This window comes from Lonchura striata, chromosome 2 (assembly GCF_046129695.1).
Source record: "Lonchura striata isolate bLonStr1 chromosome 2, bLonStr1.mat, whole genome shotgun sequence".
Taxonomy (NCBI): Eukaryota; Metazoa; Chordata; class Aves; order Passeriformes; family Estrildidae; genus Lonchura; species Lonchura striata.
In genome coordinates this window covers 78,412-98,128 of record NC_134604.1, presented here as the reverse complement: position 1 = coordinate 98,128, position 19,717 = coordinate 78,412, and the positions used below count along the sequence as shown (strand labels likewise).

The 19,717-nt window shown below is 38.6% G+C and overlaps 2 protein-coding genes across 3 annotated transcripts in view; both read left to right on the top strand.

Moving 5' to 3' along the window:
• CMSS1 (cms1 ribosomal small subunit homolog) overlaps positions 1-2,916 on the top strand; it is a 216,048-nt gene extending 213,132 nt beyond the window's left edge. For both annotated transcript variants that reach the window (XM_021545505.3, XM_077790912.1), the window contains exon 10: positions 2,252-2,916. In XM_021545505.3, coding sequence (XP_021401180.2) covers positions 2,252-2,335 — 84 coding nt within the window. In that variant the 3' untranslated portion in view covers positions 2,336-2,916. The remainder of the gene's footprint in view (positions 1-2,251) is intronic.
• Positions 2,917-2,998: 82 nt separating this feature from the next.
• Positions 2,999-12,541, top strand: LOC110478705 (cell cycle control protein 50C). Its single transcript, XM_021545513.3, is given in 9 exon segments — positions 2,999-3,852; positions 4,665-4,728; positions 4,730-4,763; positions 5,876-5,977; positions 7,344-7,518; positions 9,220-9,357; positions 10,346-10,448; positions 10,450-10,553; positions 11,379-12,541. Coding segments are annotated over 9 exon segments (948 nt in total). The 5' UTR covers positions 2,999-3,635; the 3' UTR covers positions 11,390-12,541.
• The last annotated feature ends 7,176 nt before the right edge of the window (positions 12,542-19,717 follow it).

The window sequence follows — 19,717 nt, the reverse complement described above, 5'->3', positions numbered from 1 at the left end:
AGTCATCTGAAGTCAGTATCAATAAAGTAGACTGCAGGTGCTCCACCTCCAAAAAATGAAGATTACGTTGCCAGTATTTCATTTGGGGCTATTGTGAACCTCAAGTACACCTTTCAGCTCACTGTAGGTAGCATCATGGCAGTTCTGTGTGTCTGTCGAGAAATACAGGCCAAAAGTTGTGAGTCCAAGTCTATTTTATTAAGGCAAAATCCTAAGGCTATTTTAGCATAAAAAGTTAAAGCTTAGTTCAAGTTAAATCCAGCTAAGAGCATTGGACCATCATATATTGTCTTAGGATACGCAATAGTGATTACAGAATAGTGAATATGTAATTACAGAAAAGTCTTCAAACTGCTCTTGATTCAGGTAATACATCATAAAGGAAGGTTTTTGACATCTTGGTCTTTAAGGTGGAGTATTTTGCAGGTATTTATCCCACTGCAGACATCAGGCAGATTCCTTGAAGTTATGTGTAAGAGATGTCCACAGGAAAAGACATCTAAATAATGTTCTGGTGATAAGGCATCTTAACATCACTTATAAACCAATGGGATGTTCTAGTAACTTGTGGGCTTCAAATATGGAATACAGTCCTAGTCAGCTTTTCTAATTATATAGAAAAATGTCAAATACATGCTATGAATAGTTTAAGTTTTCTCAGAGAGAGGAAATACAGTACCAAAGACAGTTTAGAGACTTGGCTGTATGATATACTAATTTCTTTCACCTGTGTTAGTTATGGAGGGAAAATTGTACACTTAAAATGAGAAACTCAGCATACTGGCCTATTTTCAGTGCAAACTTCAATTATCAATACTTTTTTTTACATATTTAAGGTGCAACATTGCTAAATTTCATTGTGTTTAAACCAGAAAGCAAGAACATTTGGAAGCACATGTCCAAAATATTTGCTGGTTTTGTAGTCACCTGATGTTCAGTGGAGAATTCTACACATATTATTATATTATATTATATTATATTATATTATATTATATTATATTATATTATATTATATTATATTATATTATATTATATTAATGAATTGAAAAACACATGGTAGTTCTGTATGCCATCATATCCACACAAGGGATGGTGCCCTAATCCACTGCTCTGTCAGTTCCCTCAGCATCTCATTAGTTAATGCTGCTGGAATTTTCATTCTCTATTTCTGTGTCTCCCACTTCATTCATCCCAAAAAATGGATAGAAAGCTCCCAAAGAAACCAGAGGAGGAGTGAATCAGACTTTGTCTTGGCAAACTGGAATTGAAGTAAATCATAAAGGTGTAAATAAAAATGGATTGTATAGTTTTTGGTCTGACCAAAGGACAAGCTTCCTGCTTTGAAAGTTTTTTCTACAGAGGTTGGTGGCAATACAGAGCTGTCTCAACTTCTTAAGTTACTTGTTCCTAAGATTCAAGTGAAGTTTTTTTCACCAAAACCCAATATCTGCAAGCAATACACACACCAGCCTTCAGTAAATTTGAAAATATGCTAAGTTTAAGTTTCAGATGTCATGAAAATAAAATACTTGTGAGAAATGGACTTGTGATAGAAAGACAACTGTGTTCACCTTTGTGTAGCACATCCAGTCTGAAATTGAGGCTGGCTGGCCTTTCTTGAATAATTTATGCCTCTGCAAAGTGGAGGCACGAAAGAATATAATCCTGAGAGAAAACCTGCAAACAAGTGATTTGTAAGTGGTAAAAGGGAGCTGTAAGGAAACTCTAGACTAACTGTGATGATAAAGAATCTTGTGTTCCCTCTGAAATATGTAGTCAGTATTTACTCTGTAATATATTTGTTTTATCTTTAGATAAGCCTTGAGCTAGAGCCCTATCAGAGTCATAAACCAAAGCACTTTGTGCACAGCACAGGCAGAGCTGATCTTCCTGCTCACTTTCATTCAGGTGTCCCAGCCACAGACAGAACTGTGCCTGCTGCACTGCCCTTAATCTGCTTTATGCCAGTTCTCACTCTGGAAAGTCCTGTAGGGATTCTGCAGCCCAGGATGGGCCTTTTGCTGTGGTGTGCTTTACCAGCTCTGCCAATGATAACCTTTCTGTAGCCATGTGAAATGGGACTTCAGGGCTGCAGGGCAAAGGATGGGTATTTTAAAAACTGGAAATGTACTAGAGGACCTTCTATAACAATCTCTTCTTTAATTTCTAGTCCTGTAGTAAGGTTCCTCAGTAAATAAATAAATATATAATTATCAGTAACTTCTTATGCTTTGATTTTTGTTTTCTTCAGATAAAGAAAGAAACAATTGACCTACTTGAGAAGAGTATTATAAAGCTGTGCAGAAATGGATCTGTGAAGCTGGGACTCTTTTAGTGAGTTTACCAACAAGGAAGTAATTTGCAGCTGCCTTTTGCTATTATCCTGCTTGCAACTGAATTTTGACTCTTCAGAGGTCTAAATACAGAAGGCACATTGCAACATTTTTTGAGTTTTCTTTTAATAAAAACCCAGAAATTTTGTTTGTAGTTCTAGTATTATTTTTACTGCAGGAACAATGTCATACTGAAATCAGTTACACCACTTTCACCTGCTAGATGTACTACTTCGTGTCACTGGTAAGACCTTGAAGATGAGCAAATATGGGTGTGAAAGTCTTTGCACAGCTCAGTTTTCTGTTCCCTCTTTGTGCTATCCTAAATGAGACATGTATTTGTCTCATGAGAGTGGTAATCTACTTGCCCTTGGGGGTCTTTGAAAAAGTATGAATTTCAGTAACATGTTAAAAAGGTATTTTTCACCTATCTGTTCTAGAGCTGGGCAAATGCTGCTTTTTGCTCTTACATGGTATTATCTGCATATTTTACTGAGATCTTATTTTGGTTAAACTGTTGAAGTGTGTAAATAGTATTCTTATGTTTGTCCATTTAAATTAAAATGAGGTGATCTCTGGGTGATTCTTTTGTCATTGTGGATAGCAGGGAATGGATGGATTCTTTTTCAGAGAACAAGATGAATACAGATGAGGAAGTCATCAGTATCTTGGAAAGATTGATCCAAATTAGATATTTTAAAAATGAATTGTCCTTCTATGATAAACAACACACAACTTTTTTTACAGTCTTTAATTGCATCTCAGTCTATAGCAATGAATGTAATAGGTTAAGAAAATTGGTTTGGTCTTCCAAAGCCATGTTCTCTCTCCAGTGCTGTCTCAGCATCTGCAGTCCTCCCCAGTGGATTCCAGTGCAACTGGATTAGGACTCCTTTCCTTGTATGCCATGCCTGTTAGCTGAGCTATGGAAGTAAATTGATAAGAAATAATGCATCTGAATTACACAGAAATTCCAGTATAGGTGACAGTATCCCTACAAATTAGTATGTCATAATGAATCCTAATGAGCTGTGAGGCAGGAAAAATATATCTAAGCTTTTCCAGGAGGAATGAACTGGACACCCTGATCAAAGTACACAATCACTTGATTGGTGCAAGCTGATCATGGAGATCCAGGCACAAATACAGAAAACAAGGAAGAGAGAGATCTAGTTAATAAGTAATTCCTCACCATAATGCAAGTTTGAACAACAAATACTGTCTCCCAACAATAAAGACAATATCTTGGCTGAAACACTCTCCAGCACAAAGATATTACTCCTTTCTCTCACCGAGAAGAAAATGAAAAACAAGACAAGTGTTCTTCCCAGAGAAGCAGAAGCCCAACCCTCCAGGTGTCCAGATAACACTGCATTCAAACAGCAGAGGCTGCCAGCTTGGAAGCCCCAGCTGACCATTGCATCTGTGCTCTCCAGCTTCTTTCTGACAGGGGCATTCTGCCTTACTGTGGGAGTCTGCCTTGTCCTGTCTGCAAACAGTGTCAGAGAAATACAGGTTGGTTTGGGAGTGGTGTTCTTTGATATTCTGTAAAGTAGAAACCAGGCCAGGTTTGGAGGGAAAAGACTTTGAGTTTTGCTTCTGAATAAAGATGATAGCTATGGCTTCATGCCTTGGACGTGTGTCCAGCAGCTGGTATTCTTGTGAAAATCTTCAGAGGCAGTCAGTCATCACTAAAATCAGAGCACTGGGTGATTAACTGGGTGGGAATATCTGAAATACGGGTGATAATTACTGCCACTGGCTGCTAATATCAAAATGTTGTCATTATCTTCTGGGGTTTTGAAGGGAAATAAGCAAATCCCTCAGAGAGTGTTTAATACTATAAGAATATACATGTTTGTTGGGGCAAAATCTTGAAATACAGGGAGCCCTAATGTTTTTCCTGCAGAAAAGGAGGTTATTCAGAGCTGTGGTGTTGTGAATAGACTCCTGTTTGGAGCCAGCACTCAGCACTACACCCAGGCTGTTCAGCACGGTGGGCTGTGATGCGTGTGGGGATTTTTTAAGCATTACTTGGTCAGCCAGCCCAATGAGCAAGAGTGTTCTTCACTCAGCACTCCTTTGCCAAGGAGCAGTTGTGAAAGTTCTGCAACCATCTTCAAAAGACTTTAAACCAGATTTAAACTAGGGATAAATTTTGTGGTGTTCATTGAGGCCAAGTCATCACTCTTCATTTTCAACAATGTTTTTTGGCAGTCCAGGGTCACTTAGAAGAGAACAGCTCTGAGAAGCCTTGGACCTAAAACACTAATCTTTTCCTATGAGTATGTCCTTTATGACAATATATTTGCTTGTTCACTTCTCTGACAGATTATTCAGATAAATGCTCAGATTTTTCAAAGCTCCGTGAAAATTTCTCTAACTGGAATAAGGAATACTGTCAATTTCACGTTAAAGGAAAATATATTGGTAAGTGGGTGCAAAAAACCAACTCAGATCACTGTGTACCACCTGTTACTTATATCCCTAAGTGATAAAAGACAGTAATTCTGTCCTGTAGAGCTCCTGACTAAATTTGCTTTGTACTTTTCCAGAACATATAATATTCAAAATGTTACACGTTTGACTTTGTTGTTAATTTTGGTATTTATAACCAAGACCTGGCTTCTTATTTGGGAGATGTCCAAAAAGAAGAAGGGGTGGAGGAAATGGTGTTTGACTGTGGAGGTGACCTCTCTCTGTCTCTCTCTGAGTCAGAGGCAGAGCTTTGCCCTTGGCCTGGGGTTGGTTGGTGCTACCCAGCTAAGCTCTCAAGTGAAAAAGAAATCTGAAGTTCTGACCACTTTACAGAAGTGGACCCCTGTAGTCATTTTTACAAGGGTTGTGCTGCTAATCCCCAAGGTCCTTGAAATAATTCAAGTCTAGCAATGTGATTCTGAATTTTCTTTTGGAAAAAATATCCTTCGTTTCCTTTCTTAAACTGCCATGTTGTGTTGCTGAGACTGTTAAAAGGCTTCATGTTCTGCCAAAGAGATCTTATACTTAGTACTGAATAAATGATCTCTTGAAATGATAGAATTCTTCAGTATTGAGGAAGCTGTTAAAATACTTTGTAATTCTTCAGATTACAGTGATGTTTGAGATGAGAAGTTAGTTTAACTGAGTAATGGGTTTTTTATAGTTGTATAATTACCTTTCATGCATGATTGGCCTGCCTAGCATTCTCCTTTTAATGTGAAGGTTTTTGTGCACCTTCTATTATGGAAAATGAGTGTTTGTCTCTACAATATGATTCATAGTCATTGCAAGTTCATGGCTAGGCATGCCATCCCGAGTAAAATAATTATCAGGCATTTTTGTTTCAGATTTTGTTCTTTGATTTACATTATGTTTAATTTTGTGCCAAAACATAGAAACTTACAGTTCAGGTAAAGATAAGATTCTAGCCTGTGACTGCTATATTGCTTAGGGTGTAGTTACAGACATTTTGATATGAGTACTCTCTTCACCTCTTTTGTAGCAAGCAATAGGATTTCTCATTGCCTTCATGAACTCTTTTTATTGAAGGGATTTATTTCTAGGGTGATGTTTTTATGTACTATGGTCTGCAAAACTTCTATCAGAACCACCGTCGATACGTGATACCAAGAAGTGACACACAACTGTTGGGCCGAAATGTAAATGTAAGTTTTCTTTTTCTGTTGTGAAATCAGCATTTCCAGCAGGTATGCCTTTGACCATATGGAGAGCCATCTAGGCAGAGCTATAAGTGTGTTTAGATGGCTCTAAGGAATAATAAAGTACAGATTTTCAGTGTTAGGTCCTGGCTTTTATGCTTGTTGGGGCCATAATGTCTAATAAGTTAATAAGAGAGGAAGGTTGAAAGGGGGGGGGGGGGGAGGTGGTAAATAAAAGATGTCAGTCCTGTGTTGCAGTTCACAAACCAGTACCTTGTAATGCTGATTAAAAGTACATTGTCTTTTTCAAATAAATGTACAGAAAGCATTTCCTTCTTGTATTAGCCAGAAGTGTTTTAAGCTGTGCTCTTATTATAGGGCTAGGGAATTAAGTTATTCTAAGTCTTTAGTTTGCCATCTGGCTATGGAAGCAGGCAAGGAGCAGGATAAGGTTAGTTCTGAAATAAGTGATCATGTATGCAGTTCTAAGCATGCAATTTAGAAGTCTAAAGAGGGAGTAGACAGCATCACCTGCAGCAGACCTGCGTAAGGAAACTGGAGAATGCAATCATGGCATTCTCAGGGCATTCAGGTTCTTTTACTTACAAACCTAAAGCATATTTTCTTTGGCATAAAAGTAGTATTTAATAATATACACATAGTCCACATGTCCTTTCAGTATATATGGTGGTTGTGCCGTGGTAATCTGTTGTTTCTATAAAATGCTTCTTAAAATTCTCAAGACATATTCCTCATTTTTATAAAATGCCTCCTAAAACTCTCCAGGTGTCCTGTCAGCTTGTTTGTTTGCATCCAGATGCAGCTGCTTTTGGCTTTTATGCCAATCAGATACACAGCTCATTGGAGTTACTTGAAAATATTTCTGTATTGAAACCTGAGGATTTATAGTTTCTTATAAAATGGGGTAGGAAAGATGCAATAAAGCTGAGAGTGGACTTCTGTCTTTTATTCTGTATCTTCATACATCAAGATTGGCCCTTTTTGACCTGCAGTAATGTGGCCAACTACATCTGCTGTTCTCCAGCACTAATTCAGTCCAGGTCAGAATTAAAAAGAAGGTAAAACAAGATGTTCTAGGGTAAGCCAAGGCTTCACTGGAACATTTTCAGTTGTAGCCATTTTACAACAGCAGATCCCCAAACCTGTTTTTTGTAGTCTGGAGCTTGCAAGTCAGCAGCAGAATTCGGTGAAGACCTTCTGTGCCTAGATATGGAAGGTTCATTTGATGTCTCTAATGTGACTAAAAGGTACTGGAGACTTAATTGTTAGTGTCTTTTCAGAAGGCATGGGAGGACACCATTTAAACCAAGCCCTGGGTCTGTGCCTGACTGCTGTGTACCCTTGAATGCAGATCCAGAGGAGCTGCTGCACGCCCTTCAGCACCTACAGGAGCGGGACCCCGATGGCGCCGTGCGGGGCCGTCACCAACAGCATCTTCAGGGGCGCGTGGGACCTTCCTCTGCCCTTGCTGATTCCCTCTGGAAACCATGCCCCCACCCCCGGCCAGGGCAGACCTCTATTGCAAGGTCTCTCCTTTCTCACACAAAAGGCTTTCTTTGGTGGCGTTGCTCTGGTGAACATCAGACTCTGCTTCCTACTGTTTACTAACTTGGCCCCTGTTTGGAAACTGAGGGAGATTTCTCATTTTCTAAGGCTCTCTTCCATGTCAGCATGCAGCAGGAGTTAGGAATTTAGGCCCTCTTGAAATAAGGAACGAGGATACAACAGATTTCTTGTACTTCCTTGTTAAAAAGCACATTTTTGTGCAGTGTTTCATTTTTGTACACTGATGGGAGAGCCCAGATTCTGCCTTCCCATAATCATGTGCTTAGAAGGAGGGACTCTCGACATTCTCCACGTTACTTTGGATCTTTGGATCTACATGGTTTCATTTTTATTCTTAGAATGCTGGAATCATACATAGTCTTAATTTAAACCTGGATTTGATCTTTGTAGTAACTAGTGATCATAATTGGTTTATGAATACACTTGGGAGATTTCAGAATGTATCTTTGGAAAGAAAAGCAACTAAAAAACTGTACAGACTTTTCTCCATTACACCATCTTTTTTTGTCTTCCAATTTCTTCCACTCCCTGCTCTCACCTTTTTTTTTACCTGCTCCATACAGCAGGTTTTGAGAAGGCAGCAGCTCTTTCCAAGCAACTGTGCCACCCACACCAGGGGATTTGTGAAGCCAGTTCATTGAGTAACTTCTAGATCCACTTGATTTTTTCTGCCTTACCCACCTGCTGCCCTGGAAGTGGGATTTACTGGGCTGGGCTGAGACCTAGGCCAGCAGAGCCCAGCTGTGGGCAGCCCAGCTGTTCTGGAGCATGGGAGGGAGAGTCAAGACAAGCAACTGAGCAGGAAGAGCTCAGAGCATTGCATCTCCTGTAAATGAAGTGGTGACAAACAGCTGAGGGTGTGGTGGGCCACAGAATGATCATTTCCCTGAAGAGTGTGTCTCAGCACTTGAGTTGTGCTTTTCATGTCTCCTAAAAGGCAACCCCTGCCCATCTGTATCATCTGATTGTCCCTGCCCATCATCCCATTGGCTGCCTAGGGGTTTACAGAGCTCTAAATGAGACCTGTCATGTTTTTGTCTTATGTTAAACTAATCTATGTAGGAAAATAGTAATGGATAAAAACAAGTGCTGTTCACCCAATGAAACTGGGAGGCATGGTAAGGCACAATTTTAACTAAATGTTTTTTGATTGAAGAAAGTGTTTGTGTCCAAGTTGGTAAGCAAGCTCTAACTGGCATAGAACTAAAGGATTTTTTTTTTTTTCCCAAAGGACTGGATTCCCTTGACTGTGCTTTTACCTCTACCCTAGTCTCTGAAAACATATATTGTATAGCAAAGTTTTGGGACAACTGTCAAAGAAATTCTAGGGGTAACTAGCTAGGACAGTTATTTCTGTAACTAGCTAGAGAGCTCTGAAAGTGTTTTGCAAAGAAGGTAGTCCCACAGGAGTTGATGGACATGAGAAGCATGCCCAACATGCACAGGGATTGGTATGAAATGTTCAGTCTTTAAAAATTCAGAAGTTCTAAGATTCTGGTCCTTAGTTCTTCTTGTGAAATGTGCAGTGCTCCATACACATCCAGGATGTTCAGGTTTTCTATCCACTTGAAAGATGCTTCAATGTGCCTTTTTTTGTTAGTCATGCTGGCAATTAGAACAACTGTCTTCGACTCACAAATGTTGCTTTGTATTCCTTGCAGATACTATTGATCTGTTTTACAATCATAACTCATCTGTGATTCAAGTGCCGTTGCTGAAGATTGGAAACAGTTGGTGGACAGATAAAAATGTGAAATTTCACAATCCTGAGTCATACAATCTCTATTCTGCATTTACAGGTAAGAATGGTTCTGCTGGTGGTCCTTATTTTTCAATTACTTCCCTGTCTCCCCCTTCACGTGTCTCCCATTCTGAGAAAAATCACCTTTGGGAGAAATGTCTCCCAAAACAAGTTGAAGAAGCAGGGTTTAGAGGGTGACTGAGAGCAGAAGGCACATTTAGCTAAAATATCACCTTTTTACTTTTTAATCAGTGACCATAAAAATTGAGAGAAAATGGTTTTGGAAGACTGAAGTTAGCCCACATCAATACCCTTTATAGTTTCTTGTAGTGCTTCATCTGCCCAGAGAAAGCGAGGAAGGAGTTTCTTTTTTTTTTTCCTGTGGAAAACATCTGTGAAGCAGAATTGCATGTCCCACCTTTCTTTCATGCCTTTGCAGATTCTTGGGCAGTTGTGAGGCATGAGAGACTGCCTTTGTCACTAGTTCTTTCAGACTTGTTTCCAAGGGCTGTTTCCTTGTTCTGGTTGATCTCTATTGACCTGGGGCTAAAAGCTGCGCACTGTGGATCAGGGCAGTGCTGAGCTGGGTGCAATATGCAAGAGCTAATGATCTAAGTTGTTTTCATGGGATAGATTCTAAATGCCATAGCCTGTACCATTAGACTGCAAAAAGGTGCCTTTCTGGTTGTACAGGAATATATTAATGTGTAAAAATGAGGGCAAGCTCCTCATTATTGAGAACACATTGCTTGCTGAAGAGACAAGAATGCAGAATAAACAGTATTTTCACTTTGCAAGTCACTTTGTTTTTCCTGTGTTTGAAGGTTCTAATGTGTAGCAGCCCCTGAGTACTATTAAACTGTTACTTCATGTTTGAGGTGAGTGGACATGCTTGGAGATGCTGTTATCTGGCATATATAGAATTTTGGACAGTGTCTTACATCTTTTCCACAGCTCATATTCTTGTTGGTTGTGTGAGGCCCAGAATCTCAGCAACCACTGCTTTTACTGACAGTGTCTTTCCTGCGTTGTCTCTTTGTGAGCAGGGACAGCCAGAGCTCCTTCCTGGCAGAAACCAGTGTATCTGTTAGACGAGGAAGACGAGAGGAACAATGGTTCCTTGAAGGACGACTTCTTTACGTGGATGCGTGTCGGCCTTCGACACCTTCTGGAGCCTCTACCGGCGCGTCAGACGGGTTCGGCACTTCACAGAGGGCCTGCCAGCAGGGAACTCCACCTTCCACATCTCCTGCAGTATCCTTTCAGATTCCCTAAGGCTCCTAGAGAGCTACAGTGCCATGGAAGTGAATAGGATGTGTGTGGTCAGCTGGCAAAAAGCCGTGCAGAACACGTTCCCTGTGTCAGCAGAGCCCCCGAGGATTTGGGCCACGTCCTGGCTGACAGGAGCCCCCTCACAGCCAACAGGGGAGCTCTGCTGACTGCAGCACTCCTTTTGTTATGGGCTTAGAGTGATTAAGAGACTGATGCATTCAAGATATAGTCTTTAATGAACAATGAAAAAACATTTGTCCCAAGTTTTTTTAAAACCTTTTACCTATTCCGGTGATGTCCACTTTATTTTTTGAGGCTAGAGCCCTGCCTCTTAAACAATCTTGATAATTTCCAATGGAGTAAGTTTTGGGCATGATATTCTGAGAAGACATAAGAGAATCAGGTATTTACAAAAAGGCAGTGAAGGTTACTGAAGGAAGTGAATTTTTAGTGTATTCCAAAAGAGTGTGCTAGTAATTATGGGAAGAAATTCAGGTTAAAAAAAAGGATATTGGCAAAAAATATTCTGAGACCAAAATACACTGCAGTCTGGAGACGTCTTCCAAAGGGGATCTTGGAAGCAGAAAAGTCTTGGACTTTTAAAACAGGTTTGACAAAGCAATCGAATAGGACTTGCATTTTTAAGCTGGCTAGCAGAGACTTTTTCCATTTGTAGCTTCTCTGTGTAGCTTCCATGTGTCTGTGTTCTGTACCTTCTATTTTCCTGACAGATTATCTACTCCTCATTAAATAAGGAAGTATCAGCTCCCTTTACTGACTTTTCCTCAATTTTCACTCATTATTTAGCCCCAGATTGAAATTGCTGCTGCACTGCTTTGATTTATTCCACTGAAATTAATTCCAGGTAATTTTTCTCTTTGAGGTACAGTTCCTCTCTGCGGCCCAGCAAAGGAGGGAAAGGAAGCAAAAAATGCTACCTGCATTTTAACAGTTCTGTGAATGAAAAAAACATACATTTAATCACAGCTTGCAGCCTGCGGATAGGACTCAAAACCAGGTGGTTTTTATTCATTGTGCTGAATATCACACACTGAAGTTTGAGGCACCAATGGCAGGTGATCAATTTTTGCAAAACTACTTCCCATAGGTCTAATTTCTTTACAATCTTTCTCTGTACGTTGTCAGATTTTCATGCACTGCCCCCTCAAACAAAGGGCTTGAGTTATTCTTCATCTCTCAGGGTTAACTAATCCATCATTAGATGAACCCATGCAGATCCACATGAAATGTTTGCTTTTAAAGCCAAGCTTTCTTACATTAGCTTTTGAAATTTTATTCACTTGGACAAGCTGATTAATGGTGTCAGCATTGTTCATTTGCTTTGCAGTGCATACTGAGCAGATGTTGTATTGGCTTGTTGCCCCACACTGAGCATGAAGGGGTAAATCCTTTGAGACGTTGCTTTTCTTAGTAGGTCACTTACCAAAAGGTCAATAAGTCTTTTTTATGCATAAACATGATGTTGATTAAGCTGACATATTTTGATTCAGTTCTTCTGGGAGGGGCTTTATATTAGAAGCACAGAGCCAAAATCTGACATGTCAGACTAGGCAAAACATTGGCTCACTGTAAGGGTAATCTCTTCTCTGGTGGTTTCCTTGTTGAGCCAGTTGTGGGGTGCTGTCATTACAGTTTGCGTTTTTTCTCTCAGGAGGCAGGCAAGCGAGCGCTGCAGGGAGAGGTAATGTCTTTTAATCAAGGCAATGAGATGTAAAAAAAATGTTTTAGGCATGCAAATCCCTCTTTAGGTGTGAAATGGAAACCACAAACTTCAAGCTTAATACAGAGTGAGAAGGAAAATGTTCTTCAAAAAGATCTGGGTAAGTAGACCTAGGAAAAAAATGAAATGTTAGCAAGAGAAAGAATAATAAGCCATACATAAGCATTTTCCTTCAACATGGGCTGAACTTCAGAAATTAATCCACTGAAGTAGGACTACAGCTGGCAGAAGACAATTCAGATCATTGATACAAACATCAAAAACATTTTGCCATGAATTTTAGGTCAGGTATGAAGTTTCTCAAAGCTCAAGTTGTATTCAGAACCAGAATAACCAGAGCTTTTACATTACAAAATGGAGGCTGCAAGCCTACCTTATTTGTTGTCCTGGGAAAAGGGCTTTGAATATGCTATTCTCACAGATATAAATAAAATTATTATCTCTCTACCTTCTGAAAATGCAATGGCATTATTAATTTTATTTAATTTACCAATGCAATAATCTCATACATATATACACAAATATCGATATATCAATTTGTTAATTCACACATGGGGTGTTCGTTTTTGTTTGCTTTTCCCCAGAATTCTTTCTTCATCCTAGCCAAAAAGACAAAAGAAAATCAAAAATGTAGGCATTAATCTTATGCAGGTAAAACTTGATCTATTTCAGTGGATGCAAGATATGAATAGTCACAATGCTCTCAGATCTTACAGCCTTCCCTAAGGCTCAGGGCTTGCCTCCCAAGTGAATCTCTAACACCTAGTATTAAATCTTCAAAAAATTTAATACAATAAATTTTACTATTTTACTATTTGCAATATTTAAATATCAGAAGTATTATATGATCATTTTTATGGCATATAATGTTTGAATGCAAGCTACATCAGCTAGAATGACACAGTCATATTGACATGAGTCTGCTGGTCAGGAAAACCTCTTACCCTGCAACTGTTCTTGTCTCACAAGTTCCTGGGAACTTGGTTATTCAGCTTGTGCTGAAGAGAATGGATTCAGCCCTGGAGGTCCATAGTCACTGTCTGCTTTTGAAGGGTATAACTAATATTTAGTTCAGTATTTCATTCACATCTGTAGAAAGACAAATATAAAATGACAATGACATATAAATATAGCTAGACTATAACCTGCATTAAGTATATTTCCTGTTAATTACATGTAGATTGTTTGTATTTCTTTCCTTAAGCATAGGTACCCAATTTACTTGCATGTCATTAAAATAAGCCTCTGTCTTAACAACGTATGCATTGCAACCTGTTTGCTTAAACTATTGAGAATTTATATGAACTAAAAGCCTAAAAGTAACAAGGCTTTTAGTTACTGGACACCTTCAATATCAGTCTCAGCTGTGACATGACATGGTTTCTGACAGGATTAATCACCTTCCATCTGACTGCACCCTTCCCCTTGAAGAAGAATGTGCAGGCAAAATAGCTACTGAAAGGTCAAGGATAAAGAAAAGCAGCCCTATAAACAGAATGGCATTTGTTCCTTCTGCCACTTCAAGTTGAGGACTTCCTTGCTCTCTCCATGCTTCCATTTGCATAACAGAGTTGATCATCTGGCCTTTATTAGCAGATTGAACGTAAATCATTACTGAAATATAAAATGCATCCCAGAGAACACTGCTCGCTGACATAAAAATGAAGGGCTATTGCTGCCCAAGGATACTGGAGATGGAAATAAAAGCACATCGGTGCTGCTGATTGATTCTCGTTGTTACAGCTTGCATGAGAGGCTGCAGGAGGGTTTTTCATCGTCATGCTGAAAGAAGGGCTTCTTTTATTCACCTCCTTTCTCCCATTGCTGTGAAGTTGCTTAAGAGACTGGACCTCATATCTCAGTATGTAACTTACCACCAAAGCCATCCCCATTTTTGATACCCTCTTGGACTGAAATGGGTTCAAGCAGGGAGATTTCAACTTAACACTGAGATATAATCATGTACTTAATTGTCACCAACCTAATGAAAAGACCCTCCTGATCTGCAACATTGTACTGAGACATTCTGCTTAAAATATATTTATATATTATATTTATGTATTTATTTTATATTTCTTATATATGTATATGTATATAAAATTATATATATTATTTTATATAATGTAAAATATACATTATATATAATGTATATATTTTATATATTTATTTCTATTTATGTCTAGAAAGACACACTTTTCCTTCTCAACATACAAGCAGCTGAAGGTTTTAATTCCTAACATTTAGAAATACACTGAGAAGTATTGGTTCCATACTTACTTAACCTTTTTGACAAGAATTCCCTAACTTTTATTTCTGCTAGAGCAAGCTGGGTTGCCATGCTTCCTCTATCTGTGCATTAACAGAATTGTTGCACATAAACACTCGGTCAAGGGCTCCCCAGAAAGACATTGCACATCTGTGTTGCTGGGCCTTGTCTCAGGAAGCCTGTGAGTTACTGCTCCAACCTTCTGATACTCAACTTGGTAATTCCTTCCCTTTACATTTGCCAAAAAACATCTTCTTTAAATAGTATTGTTTCTTCAAGCCTGGTTGTTTTTGTTGTTTTGTTTTGTTTTGTTTTAATTTGTGACTGACAATAATCAGTTCCTCAGTCTCTTTACATTTTCAGATATAAGGGGCAAATGACACCCACTCCTCTTGAGGTGCAACACCATAACTTCTGTGCCAACACAGGCCCTGAAGTGTACTTTGGGCAAGATTTTGTGAGAAAGATGTCAGTTGTTGGAAGAGATTGCAACCTCATAGTGTCAACCTCTCCCATGAACGAGATAGGAGTAATACAAATGTTAGTGAAAATGGATTTGGAGAGACTCCTGAAGAACTTGGACAGTCATTGCCTGCCAGCATCCAAGTGCTGGCAATAACAGAAAAAAACTCACAAGTTTGTGGGTTTTTAGTAATTGGCAATGCTGTTCTCCAGAGAGAAAAATTAGCCCTGTGCAAAAAAACTTGCATTTCACATAAAAAAATCCTATGTCATCTTCAAATTTGATCAAAAGTTCTAATGTTTATGTATGTCTTTATTAGCAAAGTTTAAAGCTTTTAAAGGTTCTTTAAGCTTTAAAGATTTGAATATTTTCAGGCTTTCCTTCATTTAAAAATAAAATTCTCTGCTATTTCAGTTAAATGCTACACCAATTTGTTTGAATTTGAGTTATTTTTGCCTCCAGTTCTAGCTCTGACTTTCATTAGCACCAGTCAGGGCTGTCCCTCAGCAGTACATTACTTAAATCTGTACAAAAGATATCAAGCTTTTCACCATTAATCTGGTATTTCTAAAATATACTTTCACATTTTGATTCTCTTCTTTTTACTACAGTTTATTTTATGCATCACTGTACTGATATGGTTCCAGTTCAGCTCAGCTCAGTTTGTGTTGGGTGGGACTGCAACAAAAGATCAGAAAAAATCAAGCTACTCTCCAGTTTCTTTATCTGGAAGAGAAAGAGCTGATATCAACAATTCAATACTCTGAGTCACAATTTTAAGAGCAAGCAAAGTACAAATTCTTGAAACAAATTAATTTATTTGCAAAGGAATTACCAATCTCATCTGCACCTATTTCTGAGACAGAAAATTTGCTTGAAGCTGTTCCCTTTGGATCTTAGCTTCCAGATATTGTCTTTGCAGGTTCCAGGTTGTTACATTAACAGTCTCACCTCAAGGTTCTGTTGACATCTGAGGCTCCTCTGTAGACAGCATTAGGCAGAAATATATTGCTAAACATTATATTGGTCTCTCACACTGATGTATGGACATAGAATTTCCTTTAGACTGGATACAAAGCCCTGAAACATGCCACATTTAATTCCTCTCTTTCACCTTCAAAAGGACAAAAGAAAGGCTGCTCTTAATTATTTTCCTCATCATAAATGTGATCTGTTCTCCTCAAGCATGTAAATTTATCAGTGAAGAGCTTCAGCATTTGAGGAGCCTGACATCTAAAGCTTTTCTGGTTGCCACTGGTCAATGAGTTTGGGAGCAGAAATCAGTATAAACCAAATAATTATTCAACATGATGTAGTGACTGAATCAATTCAGAGCTAATAACAAATAAGAATGCAGGCAGTGAATGAGAACAATATAGACAAAATACAGAATTTGGAGCAGGTGCAAGTGATGAAAGATTGTTTCAAACTGGGCTTTGCATGCAGGAAGAAAAGCTAGAAGACAAAACTGATTCCTGACAAAAATGCAATACACTGAAGAGAATGTGAAAAGCAGTATCTTACCTATAAAACAGAAAGGAAATGTATGGAAATAATTGAAGTAGAAGATTCATAGTTCCTGATTAAGCTAAATAGATACAGACTTATATATGTTCTTAATTCCCACAGAAGCTAAAGCCATGATTAAAATTTTACCTGTGCTTAATTAATCCTATAGTAATCATAGGCTCGTCCTTCAGCTTTCACTGAGCCAGAGAATTCAGTGCATCCTGGGAATTAAATTGCTCAATACTTTGAAACACAGTTTTTATTTAAATGTATAAAACCCACAGTTATAAGATACAATTTGTCTTTAATGTTTTTCTAACTGTTCTTGCTTAAAGGATCTTAACAATCGGCCATTGTTCAAATAAACAAGAATTTGTTCAAGAGTAGAAGACAGTAAGAGATCCTCCCTAATATTTTCTTTCCCTATTTACACTGTTTAAATAAGAAAAAAATAGTGTTTTTCATATCACCATCTTCTCTGAATTGTTTCATATATACAGTGCAGTAAAAATGTAAAAAAAAAAAAAAAAAATTCTTGGAATTTATGCTACTGTTTTCCCCAGATAATGACTTTCAGCACAGTAAAATTCACAGATGTTTCTTACTAAAATAATCCAGAGCTAAATGTTAAGTGTTTATTCTCTTTTAAAAACACAGACCACTCAGCAACTAAATAAGTCTAGAGTGTCAAATAAATGTGTCTTATGTACAGTCATGAGGCTCCTAGCTGAAGTGAACTAATAATGAACCTGAGGTTCATTTAATAAACCTCAGGTTTATAAAGCCACCATATCATAGTGGCTTTATAAATTTGTTTCTAAACGTACATTGATGTGAGTAATATATAATCAATACCCATTTTCCTTTCTAAAAGGTTGAATTTAAATTGTTGTTATTCTTAAAAAATAATCAGCATAATAGGCAATAAAAACTGGAGCAAAGAAAAAATGAGAGCGAAGAGACGAGTAGAACAATTTTTACTGAAGCTATAACAAAACCCAAAAATCCCAAATGAGATGAAAAAAAAGTAGCCAAGAGCAACAAAAGCTAGATTCTAGAACATCTAGACCTGGAACTATAGGACTTTCACCCATAGAACATCACTTGGTGCCTTAAAATCATGCAGCCATAACAGGTCAGAAGGGACCTTCAGGGGTTATCTAGTTCAGCTCCTTGCTCAAACAGGTCTCACCAGATCCCGTTGATGAGGGCTAAGGGAGTCCTGAACATTTCTAAATATGGAGGTTTTCTACAACATCTTTGAGCAACCCAGTCCAGTGTTTGACCATCCTCATGATATATTATTTCCCTTTTACCTAGTAATTTACTGCGCTGCAATTTGTGTCTGTTGGCTCTTGTGTCATCATGGTGCACCTATGAGAAGAGGCTACTTCCATTTTCCAGTCCTGTCCTGCAGTCAGGGAGTTGTAAGCAGCAACAGGGTCTCCTTTTCTCCAATGTGAAAATACCCAGCTTGATCAACCTCTTCACGTGCATCACGTTCTCCAGCCCCTGACTCTTTTGGAGGCCTTTTGATTGACCCTGTTCTATTGTTCTCATACTGGAGGGAGCCCCAGAGCAGTGACAGGGCTGAGATGAGGTGTTATCAAAGATTGTTCCCCTGGCCCTCTCCTTAATACAGCTCAAGATGCTGTTGGCCACCTTGGCTGTAAGGGCATAGTGCTGACACACCTTCAAACTGTCCTCTAGGACATCGAGGTCCTTTTCTGCTTCTAAACAGCTCCCAGCCTCTACTGTTGGACAGGGCTATTCCTTCCCAGATGCAAGACCGTGGAATTACTCTGGTGGAGCTCTCTCTGAATAGCAGCCCTGCCCTCCAGCTGAATTCAGCTTTTGAAATGCAACAAAAGAATGTAAAATCTAGAGAGCTATGGTGGGAAAGAAGCCCAGCACTCAGAAGCTTCTCGAGGGAAATGAGAGAACCAGATGGAGATGATAGTTTCAGTTACCTCTAGAAATTACTCACAATGGGAAGGAAACATTACAGAAATGCTTAGTTGGCTAAACATTCTTCTATCAGCACTAAGGAGTTGGTTTGGTCTTCTGTCTTACAATATTGAAAAAACAGTATTTGTGCTGATTTCATAAAGATGTTGGCAATTTGCCTTATGAGATTGGTATCATATGTTGTTATATTTGTGTTTTCTTCCCACATTTTAATTTGTATCTGTTTTGATTTGATGACAGTGACAGTTCTAAGTCACAAACTAAAATCAAGTCTTTCTTACACAATTTTTTTTCCCCAGAGGAGCTGCCTGGGAGCTCTCACAGACCAAACTATGCAGTACTCTGCAGCTGGTGTACGTAAATTCATTTTGTTCTGGAATCTTCTCAGAAGGAAGATTCTGAAAGCTGTAGTCCCCATCTGGATTTATCTAATTCTTCAGATTGCTCTATTGCATGAAAACCATATATTAAGACAAGTCTTTCAAACAGTTGCATTGGTAATCCTTGGGTTCTGTAGATTCTATAAATCTTTGAGTCTTTTAAGGTGTATAACCTTTAATAGTTTGTTGTTGCTTCTGTCAGGATGGTGGTGCTCCCTTTGCAAAATATATAAGCTAAGGTCCACAAAAACCATTTGTGGTCAGGGAATGTAGCTTTGGGATAAACTTCCAAGATAAATGAGGCAAATTTGGCCTCTGGCTGCTCTTAGGAATTCTGCAAGTTTTCACACCCCATTTAGAAATCAACCCTTTCACAGATTCAGATGCTCCTTTTTTTTACATGCACCAATAAACCATTTAGAATAGTTAAATCAAGTTCACAAAATACCTTGAGAACAGAACATAACACAGGAGAAAACCTCTGTCAGGTGTGTTACCAAATTACGTGTAGGATTTTCAGATACTCCTCTTAATGCTCAGCACCACTAAGACAGAAATTATTAAAGGAGTGATTTTTCCAGTGCACAACAAATACCACCAATGATTGGTGATCTTAGGAATGTGGTCTCTGTAGTACAGAAAGGATGTTATTGTAGTGATGTAACTGCTCCGCATGACCTATGGCATGAACTTCTGTGTCTGATGAATGGAACACAAAGCAATGTATGGAAATTGTTTTTGATTCACCTTCCATTAGGTGTTGCAGGATGTATTGGTGGCTATTACATCTTGTAAGAAGACTTTAAAAAAATTAATCTG